At 41.0% G+C, this 20874-nt stretch overlaps 1 protein-coding gene across 1 annotated transcript; it reads left to right on the forward strand.

The window, feature by feature from the left end:
• Window positions 1–2839: 2839 nt before the first annotated feature.
• LOC120039343 (gastrula zinc finger protein XlCGF17.1-like) lies at window positions 2840–17109 on the forward strand (the record flags this gene model as incomplete). The annotated part of the gene is made up of 4 exons (XM_038984781.1): window positions 2840–2964; window positions 15446–15710; window positions 15870–15879; window positions 16456–17109. Coding segments are annotated over exons 1-4 (1053 nt in total), but the record flags the coding sequence as incomplete, so codon positions are not given.
• Window positions 17110–20874: the final 3765 nt, after the last annotated feature.

Below are 20874 nucleotides of genomic sequence, written 5' to 3' on the forward strand. Positions count from 1 at the left end.
TGATTGATGGATTGTGTTGTGCAGTAAGCAGGTTCAGGTGTATAACTGTGGCTCCTTCCACCTTCAAAGAATAGGCAAGAGGGCCAACCATGGAGAATAGTAAGACACTTCATTATTTCTATAACTACGCTATATTGTTTGTCCTTGTGTGTCCGTTCATGTTTTTCAGCATAAAGTACTCTGCAGCCACTTAGTGTGGTGTGGACACCAGGTGATGCCACACACAGATTCCTGTTGAACACTGTCGCTTTAACTACCTTATTTTCTCAATAACAGTCTCTCTCCTTCACTTCATCCCTCTCTCCCCTTCTCCCTAAATCCTCTGGGTTATATCAGCTGTGTCGGTGAACCCCTCCTGCATCTGAACTGGCTTCATAGAGGGCACAGCATGATCAGAGGTGAGAGGTCACTTGGTCAGGTCAACAGGAAGTATTATTAAAGAGATGCTTTACATTGAAAGAGATGCTTTACACTGTGATTCATTAATCATGTGCTGCCTTCCCTGCTCCTATGTGCTTATCTCTTTCCCTTTCTGTCTTTTACACCTCTCTCACCTCCTCTTTCTTCCTCTGTTTTTATAATGCACAACAGATGTGCATTGAAGTACAGATTGAACTTGTATTTATAACACTTGGATAATGAGCTTTTCAATAAAGCGTTTCACATTATCTACTGGTTGAAATGAAGTGTAATGTGATGAAATACTCCACCTATCCTGTGTTTATCAGATCAATGCAGATGAAGGGCATTAGATGTTGAGATGAACCGGTGTTGGAGTATTTACATGATGCATAGGAAGTGTAGTGTTCTGTTTTTAACATTATATTTCTGTATATATGAATTAACTAGTTAAATCCTGTTTCTAGTCTATTAGTTACAATGTGTAACCATTGATGTCTCAGGACCAAGATTGGTAAACACTGTTGAAGTGTACAATTATAATACATACATGAAGACACAGCGTCATTCAAAGACTGGAATTTGATTCTCCTGGTATTGTATATGACTGAAAAATAATCTCAAAGACATTCATACCTAAACTGCACCTTTATTTGCCAAGGTAGAGTACATGATCAGTGAATATATTAAATGTACAGGCTACAATGTGGGGATCTCATGCATGGTAATAACTACATATACGACTTGCATCCTTGGCACAACATGATATTATATTCTACTCAATCCATAGGCTTCATTAATGTCATTCAGGCTGTTTTGAAGTTGATACAACTGGCTATGATAGCTGAGGTTCATAGCTAGGTTCTGAACTAATATGTATACCAAACGTTTGGGTCCATACACAGATCGGCTAGATAGCTAGCTACACATCCATGGGCATACAGGGATTTTAAACATCCACTGCACAATAAGCAAGAACATAGCTAGCTACGTGATTTCATCTATCTGCATGGCAAATATCAGCAAGGAAAGCTTACAAAATTGTACATTCAATTTGCAGTAAATTCTTCAGCTAGCTAGATTCTATACATCCACTGTTTTCCAAAATGACAGCCTGGTTTGCTGGTTGTTTCAGGAGACCCTAAAACAACCAGAATTACAATGTCATACTCATGTCACAACACCCATAAAGCTAGCCAGCTAGCTGGCCAATGTTAGCTAGTCAGCTAGCAGGCTAAATCACGATTTTTGTAAATGAACTATGAAAAAAAAATGCATAATCGTTTGTCTCTACATGAACTAACATTCCTGTCAACTGTACATGTTTTTGCATGATTAGTTATGACGTTATAATCCCTTACATTTGCTTCCATCTTAGTATTGTTGTCCGCCATCTTTGATTCAGTTCAGTTCTGTGTAGGGTTACCCCTCTCTCCTAGTATTTCTGTTTGCCATCTTTTATTCAGTTCAGTTCTGTGTAGGGTTCCCCTCTCTCCTAGTATTTCTGTCCTCCATCTTTGATCCAGTTCAGTTCTGTGTAGGGTTACCCCTCTCTCCTAGTATTTCTGTCCGCCATCTTTGATCCAATTCAGTTCTGTGTAGGGTTACCCCTCTCTCCTAGTATTTCTGTTCGCCATCTTTGCTGAAGAAAGTCTAACAGTCACTAGCGCAGCAGCAGCCTCCCCCGGTCCTAGTGCAGGCCCTGTAAGAAGTGTAAGACGCGATGGAACGGTTGACGAAAATAAGAAATCACAGAAAAAAATGTATTGACTGATATTGTTTTATTTAGGGGGGTAATTAATATTTTAGTTCTAGTGACGTCCCTGATTCCTACCCTTTAACTTTTTGTCTGAAAATAAAATATACATTTTACTCAACTGCGTTACCCACTCCAGTCAGCAGATTGCGGTCTGCGACTTTAAGGCAATGCTGTTGGTGTGACGTATAATCTAGTGGACGGAACGCTTCGTTCAACAGCAGCAACAGACAGTCAGCAACCTCGGTAGCTTGCTCGACAAAATAGACGAACCAATAAAGCTCTTTAGACGCGTTAGTGTATATTTGCCACTGTATTTTAAACCCTCGTCTGTCGCCTAGTTAGTTATCCGTTTTAATTTCATATTTACGGTATTGTTTTTATTATTCATCTAGCGGGCTGGTTAAGTTAGCATTAGCCTAGCTAGCTAACATCTTCAACCATGAGGTCACTAAGCTACTCTCTTGTTAAAGAAGAGAAGGTCTGCTGGACGGAGAAAGAAGCTCTCGTCAAAGAGAAGGAAGAGGAGGATATCACAGTAAACGAAGAAGTAGAGGGTGAGGCTGTTACCGTGAAAGAAGAAGAGAAAGACGTGTTCAGATTGAAAGAGGAAGAGGTTGTTACAGTAAAAGAAGAGGAGGAAGAGGAGGATGCAGTTTTTGGAGTGAAAGAGGAGGAGGGGGAGATGACTGTCACATTGAAAAAGGAGATGGAAGAAGAGGAGGAAACTGGATTTCTGGGCTCGGTTTCCCAAACGCATCTTAAGGCATCCAATGGTTCTAATGATGAACGGGCCCTGGTTAACACAAGTAAGTACTGCCTTAAAAACAGAGACACAAACTGCAGTTGTTGAATTGATGTTTTATTTTTTTATTTCACCTTTATTTAACCAGGTGGCTATGATGTCATAATGATAGTTTAACCAGGTGACCATGATGTCATAATGATAGTTTAACCAGGTGGCCATGATGTCATAATGATAGTTTAACCAGGTGGCCATGATGTCATAATGATAGTTTAACCAGGTAGGCCAGTTGAGAACAAGTTCTCATTTACAACTGCGACCTGGCCATGATAAAGCAAAGCAGTGTGACACAGACAACAACATAGAGTTACACATGGAATAACATGGAATAAACAATAAACAAGCCAATAACACAATAAGCAAATCAATAACACAGTAGAAAAAAAGAATCTATATATAGTGTGTGCAAAAGGCATGAGGAGGTAGGCAATAAATAGTCCATAGTAGCGAATAATTACAATTTAGCAGATTAACACTGGAGTGATAAATCAGCAGATGATGATGTGCAAGTAGAGATACTGGTGTGCAAAAGAGCAGAAAAGTACATGTACAGCTGCAGCAATCGGTTAGCTGCTCAGATAGCTGATGTTTAAAGTTGGTGAGGGAAATATAAGTCTCCAGCTTCAGCGATTTTTGAAATTGGTTCCAGTCACTGTCAGCAGAGAACTGGAAGGATGTGTGGTGGTGTTGGTTCAATTTAAGGCAGTGGTTCTAAGGATGAACTTAGCCATAAGATGGTTTTGAGAAACCGGGCCGTGATTACCACTGGTAAGTACTGTCTTAAATACAGAGGTACAAACTCTGCAGTTGTTGAACTGATGTTTGGTGTTAAAGGGGAAATCTGCAATTACCACATCCATATTTTGATTTTTAAATTATTTATTTATAGCCATTGATTCTTGAAGAATATAACACATGCCTCATGAGCTTAGTTCAACTGTTGTACCCCATCAGAACCCCAAATAAGCTTTTTTTACTCCAATGTTTAGAAACAATGTAAATCAACACTGTATAGCCTCAACATGGTTAAAACTATAATGTTGATATCATGGATGGTCAGTCCTTGCATCCATAGGTCTGTCTATGAATTTGAAAGTAGTTACATTTCTCCAGCCCCATCCATCATCTTATTAGCAAAACAGTGGTGGAATTACAGCTTTGTTATTGGTTGATTGATTGTTGTGTGGCTTTTTTAAAGGGGCAACCTAGGATTTAAACAGCAACAAAATGGCTGACCAGAGACTTGCTTTGGTAAACAGCTGAGGGATGGGGGCTGGAGAAATGTAACCACTCTCAAATTCATAGAGAAAGCTATTGTATCAACCGTAATCCAACACCTAGCGACCTCGTCAAGAAGTTCAGACATCTTGGCAAAACAGTTATAAGGTGTTGGCTTGACAGTCGCTGGACCCAGGTTTGAGTTCAGCTCAACCCACATTTGTAGTGCAAATGTATCTTACCATTTCTACTGATCTGGTGCCAGTTATGATTTTCATATTCACATTTTACTGGAACAGTTTAATTTCATTTATAATATAATCACAGACAATGATTGAGATACATCTACATTCTATCTAAATGAACATTATACAAATCTAAAAGTAACTTTTATTGCCATTGCCATTTATGTAAAAACTAGCCTATGTAAAGCCAACAAATAAAAACATTGCAAATAGATGTCCTATAAATCACATGGCCTGTCTATAACGAACTTGAAACATTGTATAAAATATTCTGGGCCCTCAGTTTCCCGTGCCTGTGAGTTCTCGGCCGACACAGCTGTAGGCTATTTGTGAAAGGGATAAGAAGTAATCAGGTGTTTTGACATTTCCACTGGATCAGCGCATTACGTTTTTCCCTTTCGTGCCGAGTGGTTATCGAAAGGGCGAGAGCTGGAAATATTTTACAAATACTTTGAGGAACTATTCTCATTTGCAATTGATTTTGATTAGACTTTGTTTATTTGCTGTTTGAGGTGAAAAAACAATGTGCTTTGAGAAGCTCCACAACTTATTAGTGATGGTGCGTTAAGACAATGAGAAATACTATCAGACATCCCCAAATGGGCACATTTATAGGCCTACATTTGCGCTCAGTCCAGGTAGACGAGTCCTACTTCTATATGCGTAATTGGGTGTGCGTCCTTACTCAACATTGACAGGAGTGTTTCAAACAAAATACAATTACTAAATTGACAAATCTTGCGAAGTAAGGTCTGGGTGGTCTGCCAGGGGCCGTTTCATTTAGTATCCGTTTGGGTCGGCATGGGGAATGATTGTATTAATTAACCAGTAAGAATTCCGGCTCTCACAGACCTGTTAGTTTTTCTTTACAGGTAATGAGTCCTGTTCTCCACTCATTACCTGTATTAACTGCACCTGTTTGAACTCGTTACCTGTATAAAAGACACCTGTCCACACACTCAATCAAACAGACTCCAACCTCTCCACAATGGCCAAGACCAGGGAGCTGTGTAAGGACATCAGGGATAAAATTGTAGACCTGCACAAGGCTGGGATGGGCTACAGGACAATAGGCAAGCAGCTTGGTGAGTAGTCAATAACTGTTGGTGCAATTATTAGAAAATGGAAGAAGTTCAAGAGGATGGTCAGTCACCCTCGGTCTGGGGCTCCATGCAAGATCTCACCTCGTGGGGCATCAATGATCATGAGGAAGGTGAGGGATCAGCCTAGAACTACACGGCAGGACTTGGTCAATGACCTGAAGAGAGCTGGGACCACAGTCTCAAAGAAAACCATTAGTAACACACTATGCAGTCATGGATTAAAATCCTGCAGCGCACGCAAGGTCCCCCTGCTCAAGTCAGCGCATGTCCAGGCCCGTCTGAAGTTTGCCAATGACCATCTGGATGATCCAGAGGAGGAATGGGAGAAGGTCATGTGGTCTGATGAGACAAAAATAGAGCTTTTTGGTCTAAACTCCACTCGCCGTGTTTGGAGGAAGAAGAAGGATGAGTACAACCCCAAGAACACCTTCCCAACCGTGAAGCATGGAGGTGGAAACATCCTTCTTTGGGGATGCTTTTCTGCAAAGGGGACAGGACGACTGCACCGTATTGAGGGGAGGATGGATGGGGCCATGTATCGCGAGGTCTTGGTCAACACCCTCCTTCCCTCAGTAAGATTATTGAAGATGGGTCGTGGCTGGGTCTTCCAGCATGACAACGACCCGAAACACACAGCCAGGGCAACTAAGGATTGGCTCCGTAAGAAGCATCTCAAGGTCCTGGAGTGGCCTAGCCAGTCTCCAGACCTGAACCCAATAGAAAATCTTGGGAGGGAGCTGAAAGTCCGTATTGCCCAGCGACAGCCCTGAAACCTGAAGGTCTGTATGGAGGAGTGGGCCAAAATCCCTGCTGCAGTGTGTGCAAACCTGGTCAAGAACTACGGGAAACGTATGATCTCTGTAATTGCAAGCAAAGGTTTCTGTACCAAATATTAAGTTCTGCTTTTCTGATGTATCAAATACTTATGTCATGCAATAAAATGCAAATGAATTACTTAAAAATCATACAATGTGATTTTCTGGATTTTTGTTTTAGATTCCGTCTCTCACAGTTGAAGTGTACCTATGATAAAAATTACAGACCTCTACATGCTTTGTAAGTAGGAAAACCTGCAAAATCGGCAGTGTATCAAATACTTGTTCTCCCCACTGTATATACTTGTGATGGCGAGAAAATGTTTTTGTCTGAATTACAGCTGTAACGACCCTTTGGGAAGAATTAAACTTGGTTAAGCTTCTCTAGTGTCCGTGAGTTGTTTACTCTGAAAAATGAGAACCTAACACTATAATTACTGTTCCCTGAAGGAAGGAAACGAGGTACAACACCTGTTTGGCCCCACCCCTTCCTGGGTCGGTGAAGAGCGGTATTAATTTCAAGGAATCCAAGCCTCACGCTCATCACCTGTGGAAGGCGGGGCTTCCAGCGAAGCGTGGATTTAATAGTATGTTGTACCTAGTTTCCCGTCTTCATGGAACAGTAGTTATAGTCATAACATGTGGATTTGATAGCATGTTTTACGTAGTTTCCCTCCTTCAGGGAACAGTAGTTATAGTCATAATATGTGGATTTAATAGTATGTTGTACCTAGTTTCCCTCCTTCAGGGAACAGTAGTTATAGTCATAGCATGTGGATTTAATAGTATGTTGTACCTAGTTTCCCTCCTTCAGGGAACAGTAGTTATAGTCATAACGTCATATGATGAACTTCAACTTCAATTAGGGATCTTGCTGTGGGACAGTTTTTTTTGTATTCTGAAATGCTCTCGAACTACGTATCATTTAGTAGCTCCGTATGCTACGCTGGGAAAACAGTTTTCATGGGCACAGAAATGCTAAATAATTTCAGAGTTTGCTAAATCCAATGGTTTTTAACTGAGTCACCTTGTAATCCAAGATGGCGTGTAGCAGTATGACGTGTTTGTTGTTGTAAATGTTATGTTTTTTTTGTCACTTTTTGTATATATTGCAAAATATTTCAATCTCTTTTTCCATGTTTAAAATGAATATACCTTCCGGCAACCAGCCTCACCCAATGTGATACGGATCTGCTATTTTATAGATCTTATAGCTAGAACCTCCATCAGAAGCTAGCCATCAGAACCTAGCCATCAGAAGCTAACCAGCTAATGAGCTACTAGCTATTTAGTCATTGTTAGCCACTGCTAGTGGCCTTTACCTTTTTAGCTCAGACACCAGCTGCTTTTAGCCTGGATAATACCTGCCAGTCTGCACAGCGCGATATCAACCCTGAGCATATTGGACTGTTTTTCTCCACTACATCACCGTATTCCTGCCATAAGCTCTGGACCATTACACCGGATAATCGCAGCTGGCTAGCTGCCACCGAGTGGCCCAGCCCCGAAGCTAGCCTTGAGCCAGGCCCATCTCCCAGCCTGCTCAGTGGACCCTATGATCACTCGGCTACACAGCTGATGCCTCCCAGACTCTTCACTAAGACGACTAGAAGCCACTACATCACCGGATTCCTTGCCGTAAGCTCTGGACCTTTGCACCGGAGTGGCTATAGTGACTAACGCCCTTGTCCCGAAGATAGCACCAGTTAGCCTCGAGCCAGGTGCATCTCCCATCTAGAAAACAAAATTACTCCAGCTACAATACCTCTTTTGCCAATTGGCCTGGACCCTTTCTTTGTCAACACGGAGCCCCGCCAATCCATCACGACTGGTCTGCCGACGTAATTCCGTCCGATGTGCCCTCAACCGGCCTTTGCCAGACGTCGGTGACGCCCTTGTCCCGAAGCTAGCGCCAGTTAGCCTCGAGCTAGGCGCATCTCCCGGCTAGCGTAGTAACGACTACCTAGCGGCTTCCCTGGTTCATATATTCCTGTTAACTGGACCCTATGATCACTTGGCTTCATAGCTGATGCTGCTGGATTGTTCATTAATCACGTGTCTCCATTTTGTTTATCTGTCGGCCCCAGCCTCGTTCTCAGGCCCTGTGTGTAGTTAGCGTCCCACATATCCTAGAGAAGTTAACGTCCCACTTGGCCAAAATCCAGAAAAAATGTAGCGCTCCAAATTCAAATATATTACTATAAAAATCAATCTTTCATGAAATCACACATGAAAGACACCAAATTAAAGCTACACATGTTGTGAATCCAGCCATCATGTCTGATTTCAAAAAGGATTTACGGGGAAAGCGCACCAAACAATTATGTTAGCCATTTTCCCAGCAAAAGATAGTAGTAACAAAATCCAGAAATAGAGATAAAATTAATCACTAACCTTTGAACATCTTCATCAGATGACACTCATATGACATCATGTTACACAATACATTTATGTTTTGTTCGATGTGCATATTTATATCCACAAATCTCGGTTTACATTGGCGCCATGTTCAGAAATGCCTCCAAAATATCCGGAGTAATTACAGAGAGCCACGTCAAATAACAGAAATACTCATCATAAACTTTGATGAAAGATACATGTTTTACATATAATTAAAGATTCACTGGTTTCCTAATGCAACCGCTGTGTCAGATTTTTAAAAATCTTTAGGAAAAAGCATACCATGCAATAATCTGAGACGGCGCTCAGAAATACACAACATTTCTCCGCCATGTTGGAGTCAACAGAAATACGAAATTACTTCATAAATATTCCATTACCTTTGATGATCTTTCATCAGAATGCAGTGCCAGGAATCCTCGTTCCACAATAAATCATTGTTTTGTTCGATAATGTCCATTACTTATGTCCAATTAGCTAATTTGCTAGCATGTGTAGTACACGTGTCCAAACGCTCGCGCAGATGCAGGCAAACGTTGAACGAAAACTTCAAAAAGTTATATTACAAGTCGAATAAACTGGTCAAACTTAGTAGAGAATCAATCTTCAGGATGTTGTTATCATATATATCCAATAAGGTTCCAACCGGAGAATTATTTTCAGTCTCTATAAGTAATGGAACGCAAGACGATATAATGAGGAAAGCGCGTGACCAAGAACTGGCACTCTGCCAGACCAGTGACTCATTCTCCTCCCATCCGGTCCCACAACATAAGCTTCATTCCACATTCTACTGACTGTTGACATCTAGTGGAAGGCGTATGAAGTGCAAACAGATCCATATATTACAGGGAATTGAATAGGCGATGACTTTAACAACGACCACTCTCAGAATTTTCACTTCCTGTTTGGATTTTTTCTCAGGTTTTTGCCTGCCATATGAGTTCTGTTATACTCACAGACATCACTCAAACAGTTTTAGAAACTTCAGAGTGTTTTCTATCCAATAGTAATAATAATATGCATATATTAGCATGTGGGACAGAGTAGGAGGCAGTTCAGTATGGGCATGAAATTCATCCAAAAGTGAAAATGCTGCCCCCTATACCAAAGAAGTTAACTGACCCTCTCTGCCCATTCATTGCCATTTTACCTGTTGTCTTAGCTGATTACCTGTTGTTGTCTTACCCGTTGTTGTCTTAGCTAGCTCTCCCAATCAACACCTGTGATTACTTTATACCTCGCTTTGTCTCTCTCTAATGTCAACATGCCTTGTATACTGTTGTTTAGGGTAGTTATCATTGTTTTATTTTACTGCAGAGCCCTTAGTCCCACTCAACATGCCTCAGAGAACTCTTTTGTCCCACCTCCCACACATGCGGTGACCTCACCTAGCATAACTGGTGCCTCCAGAGATGCAACCTCTCTTATCGTCACTCAATGCCTAGGTTTACCTCCAATGTTCTCGCACCCTACCATACCCCTGTCTGTACATCATGCCTTGAATCTATCCTACCACGCCCAGAAATCTGCTCCTTTTATTCTCTGTTCCCAACACACTAGACGACCAGTTCTGATCGACCAGTTCCACGCCTTTAGCCGTACCCTCATCCTACTCCTCTGTTCCTCGGGTGATGTAGAGGTTATCCCAGGCCCTGCGTATCTCCAGGCACTCTCATTTGTTGACTTCTGTAATCAAAAAAGCCTTGGTTTCATGCATGATAACATCAGAAGCCTCCTCCCTAAGTTTGTTTTACTCACTGCTTTAGCACACTCCGCCAACCTTGATGTCCTTGCCGTGTCTGAATCCTAGCTTAGGAAGGCAACCAAAAATTCTGAAATTTCTATCCTCAACCACAACATCTTCCATCAAGATAGAACTATCAAAAAGAGAGGAGTTGTAATCTACTGCAGAGATGGCCTGCAAAGAGTTCTGTCATACTTTCCAGGTCCGTGCCCAAACAGCTTCTAATTTTAAAAATGAATCTCTCCAGAAAATCGTCTCTCACTGTTGCCACCTGTTACAGACCCCCCTCAGCTCCCAGCTGTGCCCTGGACACCATATGTGAATTGATTGCCCCCTATCTATCTTCAGAGTTCGTTCTATTAGGTGATCTAACCTGGGATATGCTTAACACCCCGACCGTCCTACAATCCAAGCTAGATGCCCGCAATCTCACACAAATTATCAAGGAACCCACCAGGTACAACCCTAAATCCGCAAACATGGCCACCTCATAGATATTATCCTGACCAACTTGCCCTCCAAATACACCTCTGCTGTTTTCAATCAGGATCTCAGCGATCGTTGCCTGCATCCGTTATGGGTCCGCGGTCAAACGAACACCCCTCATCACTGTCAAACGCTCCCTAAAACACTTCTGCAAGCAGGCCTTTCTAAGCGACCTGGCCCGGGTATCTTGGAAGGATTTTGACCTCATCCCGTCAGTAGAGGATTCCTGGTTGTTCTTTAAAAGTAATTTCCTCACCATCTTAAAACCTGTTATGGCTGCAAGGGGCAGTATTGAGTAGCCAGTTAAATGGTTCCCATTTCAAACGGCCTCGTACTCAATTCTTGCTCATACAATATGCATATTATTATTACTATTGGATAGAAAACACTCTCTAGTTTCTAAAACCGTTTGAATTATTTCTCTGAGTGAAACAGAAGTCATTCTGCAGCACACTTCCTGACCAGGAAGTGGAATGTCAGAAATCGATGCTCTGTTCAACTTCCTGCTATTACATGGGCATGATACGTAAGAGTCTACGTACACTTCATACACCTTCCTCTGGTTGTCAAGAGGCGGTGAGAGAAGAAATTTCGTGTTTATCTTGGTCTGAGGTGGAATTAAAGCTCTTTGTATGACATGACCGTCCATTTTCTGTTTTCTGGAGCGCGCGAAAGGGGACATGGATTTGCCTTCTGTTTAGCTGTCGTTATGGACGACTAACATTTCCGGCTTTGATTTTATTTGATACATGTGACCATATCATCGTAAAGTATGTTTTTTCAATATAGTTTCATCAGATTATTGAAAATTTTTCTGGAGTTTTGCCGTGTTCCGTTCTTTTCCGTTTGTTGACTTGGAGAGCTTTGTGCCACTTGGCAAGTGCGCGTGCTAAATTGAGAGGGAAAATGAAGGTTCTAAATCCAAACAACGACTGTTCTTGACAAAGGACACCTTGTCCAACATTCTGATGGAAGATCACCAAAAGTAAGAAACATTTTATGATGCTAATTCATATATCTGTCGTGCATGTGAATTAGTCGTGGGCGCCCAACTTTGGGGTACTCAGCTATACCGAAGCTGGATGTCGTAATGAAGTTATTTTTTAGAATTCTAACACTGCGATTTCATTAAGAACTAATGGATCTATCATTTCCTATACAACATGTATTTTTTAGTTATGTTTATGAATAGCTATTTGGTCAGAAAACGTGTCAGAAAAATATCGTTGCTGTTTAGACGTTGTGGGAAAAGTAGCTAAGTTAGCACAATGTGTAACCACTGATTTCAGCTCTAAATATGCACATTTTCGAACAAAACATAAGTGTATGTATAACCTGATGTTATAGGACTGTCATCTGAGGAAGAAAATCAAGGTTAGTCAAAAATTATATATCTTTTGCCTGTTTGTTACGATCGCTTACTTTTGCTACTGGGAAATTGCTTGTGTTTTTGGCTATTGTGGCTACGCTAATATAACGCTATATTGTGTTTTCGCTGTAAAACACTTGATAAATCGGAAATATTGTCTGGAATCACAAGATGCCTGTCTTTCAATTGCTGTACACTATGTATTTTTCAGAAATGTTTTATGATGAGTAATTAGGTATTTGACGTTGGTGTCTGTAAATATTATGGCTGCTTTCGGTGCAATTTCTGAATGTAGCTGCAATGTAAACTATGATTTATACCTGAAATATGCAAATGTTTCTAACAAAACATATGCTATACAATAAATATGTTATCAGACTGTCATCTGATGAAGTTGTTTCTTGGTTAGTGGCTATTTATATCTTTATTTGGTCGAATTTGTGATAGCTACTGATGGAGTAAAAAACTGTTGGAGTAAAAAAAGTGGTGTCTTTTGCTAACGTGGTTAGCTAATAGATTTACATATTGTGTCTTCCCTGTAAAACATTTTAAAAATCTGACATGTTGGCTGGATTCACAAGATGTGTACCTTTCATATGCTGTATTGGACTTGTTAATGTGTGAAAGTTAAATATTTCTAAAAAATATATTTTAAATTTCGCGCCCTGCACTTGAGCTGGCTGTTGTCATAAGTGTACCGGTGTCGAGCTGCAGCCATAACAAGTTAAATAAGCATGCCCCTTTCAAAAAATGTAGAACTAAGAACAGATATAGCCCTTGGTTCACTCCAGACCTGACTGCCCTCGACCAGCACAAAAACATCCTGTGGCGTACTGCACTAGCATCGAATAGTCCACGCAATATGCATCTTTTCAGAGAAGTCAGGAACCAATACACAGTCAGTTAAGAAAGCAAAGGCTAGCTTTTTCAAACAGAAATTTGAATCCTGTAGCTCTAACTCCAAAAAGTTCTGGGACACTGTAAAGTCCATGGAGAATAAGAGCACCTCATCCCAGCTGCCCACTGCACCAAGGCTAGGAAACACTGTCACCACCGATAACTCCACGATAATCGAGAATTTTAATAAGCATTTCTCTACGGCTGGCCAGACACTCTTAAATAGAACCTGGACCAGCTGGCTACCCCAACCCCGGCCAACAGCTCCCCACCCCCCGCAGCTACTTCCCCAAGCCTCCCCAGCTTCTCCTTCACCCAAATCCAGATAGCTGATGTTCTGAAAGAGCTGCAAAACCTGGACACGTACAAATCAGCTGGGCTAGACAATCTGGACCCTCTCTTTCTAAAATGATCTGCCGCCATTGTGGCAACCCCTATTACTAGTCTGTTCAACCTCGCTTTCGTATCGTCCGAGATTCCTAAAGTTTGGAAAGCTGCCGCGGTCATCCCCCTCTTCAAAGGGGGTGACACTCTAGACCCAAACTGTTACAGACCTATATCCATCCTGCCCTGCCTTTCTAAAGTCTTTGAAAGCCAAGTGAACAAACAGATCACCGACCATTTGGAATCCCACCGTACCTTCTCCGCTGTGCAATCCGGTTTCCGAGCTGGTCACGGGTGCACCTCAGCCACGCTCAAGGTACTAAACGATATCATAACCGCCATCGATAAAAGACAGTACTGTGCAGCCGTCTTCATCGACCTGGCCAAGGCTTTCGACTCTGTCAATCACCGTATTCTTATCGGCAGACTCAACAGCCGATAATAACAACCGATCAATCAACAACCGATCGCTGCTCACACCAGCCCGACTAGCATCACTACTCTGGACGGTTCTGACTTAGAATATGTGGACAACTACAATACCTAGGTGTCTGGTTAGACTATAAACTCTCCTTCCAGACTAATATTTAGCATCTCCAATCCAAAATTAAATCTCGAACCGGCTTCCTATTTCGCAACAATGCCTCCTTCACTCACGCTGCCAAACATACCCTCGTAAAACTGAATATCCTACCGATCCTTAACTTCGGAGATGTCATTTACAAAATAGCCTCCAACACTCTACTCAGCAAACTGGATGCAGTCTATCACAGTGCCATCCGTTTTGTCACTAAAGCCCCATATACCACCCACCACTGCGACCTGTACGCTCTTGTCGGCTGGCCCTCGCTACATATTCATCGCCAAACCCACTGGCTCCAGGTCATCTATAAGTCTTTGCTAGGCCGCCTTCACTCAGCTCACTGGTCACCATAGCAACACCCACCCATAACACGTGCTCCAGGAGGTATATCTTACTGGTCATCCCCAAAGCCAACACCTCCTTTGGCCGCCTTTCCTTACAGTTCTCTGCTGCCAATGACTGGAACGAATTGCAAAAAATCGCTGAAGTTGGAGACTTATCTCCCTCACTAACTTTAAGAAGCAACTATATGAGCAGCTTACCAATCGTTGCAGCTGGACAGCCCATCTGTAAATAGCCCATCCAACTACCTACCTCATCTCCATATTGTTTTATGATTTATTTTTTTGCTCTTTTGCACACCAGTAATTCTACTTGCACATCATCATCTGCACATCTATCACTCCAGTGTTAATTTGCTAAATTGTAATTATTTTGCCACTAAGGCCTATTTATTGCCGTGCCTCCTTACTCCATTTGCACACACTGTATATAGATTTTTCTATTGTGTTATTGACTATACGTTTGTTTGAGGTTACTCCCCTGAGTTTTCCCCTATTCACATTCAGAACACGTTGTGAAAAACTAAAATCTTTGCTCACCATTTTTGCTCCAGGCAGATATTCTACATCCATAACTATCGGTTTCCTCATACAATTTTAGCAAACACAGAAAGGGGCCTATATTGGAGACCAAAAGTCGTCTGGCACACTGCTTAGAGTTTCAACAACATGAATAACTTATTTCTAGCCTACAATCATCGATGTTACTACTAATGTGAAAACAAGGCAAATATGACTATTCTTGCTCATTTTAAGACAAATGTCAAATAATCATTACATTCATTACAGGCGTCAATTATTGTACAACATCATGGCTACGCTGTTGGCATCACTTTTACAGTGGATTACCGCTGTTGTGGGCCTTTAACCATCTGTCTGACTTTGTTGTTTACACAGGAGAGAGACGGGACTATTGTGGATCCTCTGGGGAGCCTCAACAACATCATGATGCTGACGAGGCAGAGAAGAGTCTCTCCACATCAGAACACCTCAAGAAACACCTGCGGAGATCCACAAGGAAGAGACCTCACTGCTGCTCTGATTGTGGGAAGAGATTCACCTCATCAGCAGGCATTAAAATTCATCAGATAATCCACACAGGATTAGAGAAATCTTATAGCTGTACTCAATGTGGGAAGAGTTGTACTCTAAGGGGCCTGATGTCACACCAGAGAACACACACAGGAAAGAAATCGTATAGCTGTGATCAATGTGGGAAGAGTTTTCCTCTGGTATTCAACCTAATATTACACCAGAGAAGACACACAGGAAATAAATCGTATAGCTGTGATGAATGTGGGAAGATTTTTACTTGTTCTAGCCGTCTTGTTGTACACCAGAGAACACACACCGGAAAGAAACCTTATAGCTGTAACCAATGTGGGAAGAGTTTTACTACATCAAGCTATCTAACAGTACACCAGAGAACACACACAGGAGAGAATCCGTGCTGTGATCAATGTGGGAAGAGTTTTTCTACATCTAGCTATCTAACTATACACCAGAGAATACACACAGGAGATAAACCTTATAGCTGTGCTCAATGTGGGAAGAGTTTTACCATGTCTAGCAGTCGGACTAGACACCAAAGAACACACACAGGAGAGACTCCTTAGAGCTGTACTCAATGTGGGAAGAGTTTTTCTACTCCTAGGTATCTAACTATACACCAGAGAACACACACAGGAGAGAAACCTTATAGCTGTGATCAATGTGGGAAGAGTTTTAGTACATCACGCTATCTAACTATACACCAGAGAACACACACAGGAGAGAAACCTTATAGCTGTACTCAATGTGGGAAGAGTTTTACTACATCTAGCTATCTAACTATACACCAGAGAACACACACAGGAGAGAAACCTTATAGCTGTGATCAATGTGGGAAGAGTTTTACTAGATCTAGCTATCTAACTATACACCAGAGAATACACACAGGAGATAAACCTTATAGCTGTGCTCAATGTGGGAAGAGTTTTACCATGTCTAGCAGTCGGACTAGACACCAAAGAACACACACAGGAGAGAATCCGTGCTGTGATCAATGTGGGAAGAGTTTTTCTACATCTAGCTATCTAACTATACACCAGAGAACACACACAGGAGAGAAACCTTATAGCTGTGATCAATGTGGGAAGAGTTTTAGTACATCACGCTATCTAACTATACACCAGAGAACACACACAGGAGAGAAACCTTATAGCTGTACTCAATGTGGGAAGAGTTTTACTACATCTAGCTATCTAACTATACACCAGAGAACACACACAGGAGAGAAACCTTATAGCTGTGATCAATGTGGGAAGAGTTTTACTACATCTAGCTATCTAACTATACACCAGAGAACACACACAGGAGAGAAACCTTATAGCTGTGATCAATGTGGGAAGAGTTTTACTACATCACGCTATCTAACTATACACCAGAGAACACACACAGGAGAGAAACCTTATAGCTGTACTCAATGTGGGAAGAGTTTTACTTGGCTAAACAACCTAGTATCACACCAGAGAACACACACAGGAGAGAAACCTCATAGCTGTAATCAATGTGGGACGAGATACTCTGATAAAAGATATCTGATTAATCATCAGAAAATACATGTAGTTGTTTCATGATATCAATAAAATAATGTCACAATGTAGAATGTTGTAGGAATATTTTAATGATGTCACAATGTAGAAGCCTAAATGTTTGTCCCCTGTTCTATTGATTTCAACATGATATGGATTTTAGCCTCAGGGGGAAAATCCAGGCTCTGAATTGAATGAGTACTATTTATATGATTTAACAAAAAGTGACTAACAAGAAAAGAGCTGTGTTACACTTACCATGTTGGTGACCCACTTGAATCAAAATGCAACACTTCAAAATGTAGCGAGCTGTTTTCTACAAATTGTCCTCTAACCAGGGATGTACACATTACTCCCAGATTCTGTGTGGTTTTTGAGCTGTTAGTTTTAACAGGATGTGCAACCTCATCTCCCTCCTCTCGGCACAATTGATTTCAACATGATATCGAAGAGTGATGACAAATAAGTGTTGCGTTCCTTTGTTAAGCGACCCCTAAATTTAAATGCATCACTCCAACATGTAGCTGACTGTCTTCTGCAGGTTGTCCTCTAACCAGTGAGGTAAAATATATCTCCCATTTCCATGTGTGTTTTTTAGTTGTGTTAGTTTCAACAGCACGAACAACCTGATTTCCCCCCTAATCGATATCAGTGATTTATTGCTACTTGTTCAAACAACAGCATTTTTGGTGCTTGTGCAGTTTATAAGGAGCTTGTTTAAATAAATACAAGTACAAGTAATATGATTATTATGGCAGATGTTTGTGTATATAGCACATTTTATGTTTAGTTTTTCAATATATCACAAACTGTTTCTGTATATTGCTTATTGATTTGGACACATTAAATCTGTGTTTTGACATTGATGCTATCCCACCTAGCAAAGTGTCTTTGAAAAGACGTTGAAAATAAGACTATGCAACCATGCTATGCCCGTCGTCCAATATTCATTCGGTTGTAGTTAAATTACTAGAAAACAATTGAATTTCAACGTACTTTCAGTAGCCTAGTGGTTAGAGCGTTGGGCCAGTAACCAAAAGATTGCTGGATCGAATCCCCGAGCTGACAATATGTCTTTCTGACCCTAAACAAGGCAGTTAACCCACTGTTCCTGGTCCTCATTGAACAAGGCAGTTAACCCACTGTTCCTAGGTCGTCATTGAAAATAAGAATGTGTTCTTAACTGACTTGACTAAATAAAAAGTGGACTAGAGTTCTTGAAGCTAGTGAGTTTTCCGATTCTATAAAGAAATATTTGAAAGAAATAATACTATTGTATATTATTATTTAGAAATATGTGTTTTCTTGTTTTTAATTGTTGACAGCCAGTAGACACTATGTTTATATTGGTGAAGGCTTTGGTTTTTCCATTTATGTTTTGAAGTTGGACTTTAGCACGTATAGCTCGTTAGCACGTAGGACGCACTGATTGGTGTCACCTCGTTAGTCAGTATGTGTTACACCTGTGCTGGCTTGTCCATCTCGTTAGTGGGAAGGTGTTTCACCTGAGCTGGTCCAGGTTCTATTTAAGAGTGTCTGGCCCAGTGCTCCAGTTGTCTTGATAGATGTGGAGAGTCAACACCTTTAGTTGCTCCACCTTTTTGGTTTGCTTCCTGTCTAAGTTTGGTGTGGGTTTTTCTTTTTCTTTTGTTTGCCTCTTCTTGGGCAGATTTAGTGGGTCTCATGGTTGGTGTCTTTTAGGTCCCAGTTGTTGTTACTAGTCAACTTTCAGTGGACACTGAGAGAAAAACTGCAACATTATGTTATAAGACTTTTATTGCATCAAATGGTTGTTTTATGCAACAGAATAGAGGGTTCTTAGAACTATTGTGTCTGTGTGTTCTACTGAGGATGGGCCTCTGGGAGAAAACACTGACAGGAGATTTACAATGTCTTTTGGGTGATAAAACCTAAAGAGACCACATTCCAGAGGATGAGTGAATGTTTCTGTTCTATATGGTACCAGGGAGAGATGACCCCAGGGCCAGTCTCTACACAAAGAGGACTGTTTTTACAGCAGATACTGTCTGCTGTGAATTATAAGTATCTTTCATACAAATCTTAACCTTGTGACCCGTTCTATACATCTGTTGTTCGTCATGTAGGTTGAAAGGGGTGTATCTTGGCTATAAAAGACCTTTGTACTTTTGTCTCGTGGCTCTCAATGAGTCATCTGGGGGTGATTCGTCAACCAGCCATCATTATCGTAGAGCACTCAATTGATTCACTTTATATGTGTGCATTGTATTGACCTGCTCCCTTATTAATAAGTGAATAAATATTTAGTTTAAGAATAACTCTGACTTGTGTGATAAGTTTGTCTCATTTGATATTAAAGAAATTAACCACATTTGGCGATGGGGATGTGAATCTTCGCTCCTGACGACCTGGGTAAATGGTACACGAGGGATCCCTCAAACTTGGGATCTCAGGGAGACCACACTTTGGGAACGGAGCAGATGGACCCACCTTTGATCTGAGAGGCAGCGAGCCGAGTGGATACCACATCTCAAACGTAGTTAAAAAAAAAAAAAAAAGACGTGAGCGAAACAAGTGGAGTTTTTAGAAAAGCCTCGTAGGCTCTGAGTGTGTATTCCTGAGAGGCCCCTTGGGGGTGTAGACAGGGCCGAGTCAGTGGAGGATGATCTGAGAGGCAGTCGACTCAAAGACATCTATCATTGTAAACAGGGCCCAGTCAGCTGTGTGAACTGGATGAAAACTAGATTCTGTGTTTACTAGTTAAGTCCATGTATGATATAGTGTAAGGTGCACCTGTAATTGTTTTAAACCTGTAATTGTTTTAAACCTGTAATTATTTTGAACCTGTAATTGTTTAAAACCTGGACCCCATTTTAGAAGTATTGAAAGATGTAAATGTATGAGTTACATTATCCTAGGAACTAACCATGACATAGAAATGTGAAAATATCTTCCCAGTATGAGAGGAGTTGCTAGATTGATTGAATAAACCTTTTTCCATAAAGTTAGAGTGAACCAAGGTGGCTGACTAACTGTTGATGTTGAAGAAGCGTCCCGTCCACTAGATTATACGTCACAGCTGCAGAATCACCTGAAAGACGCATATCGCCATCTGCTGACTGGAGTTGGTATCGCAGTTGAGAAAATACTTTCAGACAAAAAGCTAAAAAGCGACTGCCTTTGAAAACCGGCGATGTGGCATCAGAAACATTTATTATAGTGTAAAAATGTACTACAAAGTGTAGCTAAATAGAATAACTTTGGTCATACTCCATCAGCACGTGACGTCGAATTATGGGCGAATTATGGACGAATTGTGGCCGCTATTTCGCCCCAAAATAGTCATCCCAAATTGGGCTGTGTATAAAATGCAATAAAATGCTAATTAATTACTTGAAAATCATACAATGTGATTTTCTGGATTTTTGTTTTAGATTCCGTCTCTCACAGTTGAAGTGTACCTAAAATAAAAAGTACAGACCTCTACATGCTTTAAGTAGGAAAACCTGCAAAATCTATATAATCCCCACTGTATATATTAAATAAATATTGAAAGATAAATGGCATTGACATACAATTGAATGCAAAATAGAAAACATATTGGAGAAAGCAATAGCCAATACCGTACTGCCATACAGTAACAGTACTGCCATACAGGCCTAATATCACATTTCAAGATATCTTTGAACAGAAATTGTTCAATATTTTATCAGGTTGACTTGAAAGATTATACGCAACATTTTGCTGCGTGGCAATACTGTGTTTGGATTCTGA

This window comes from Salvelinus namaycush, unplaced genomic scaffold, assembly GCF_016432855.1.
Source record: "Salvelinus namaycush isolate Seneca unplaced genomic scaffold, SaNama_1.0 Scaffold265, whole genome shotgun sequence".
In the NCBI taxonomy this organism is placed as follows: domain Eukaryota; kingdom Metazoa; phylum Chordata; class Actinopteri; order Salmoniformes; family Salmonidae; genus Salvelinus; species Salvelinus namaycush.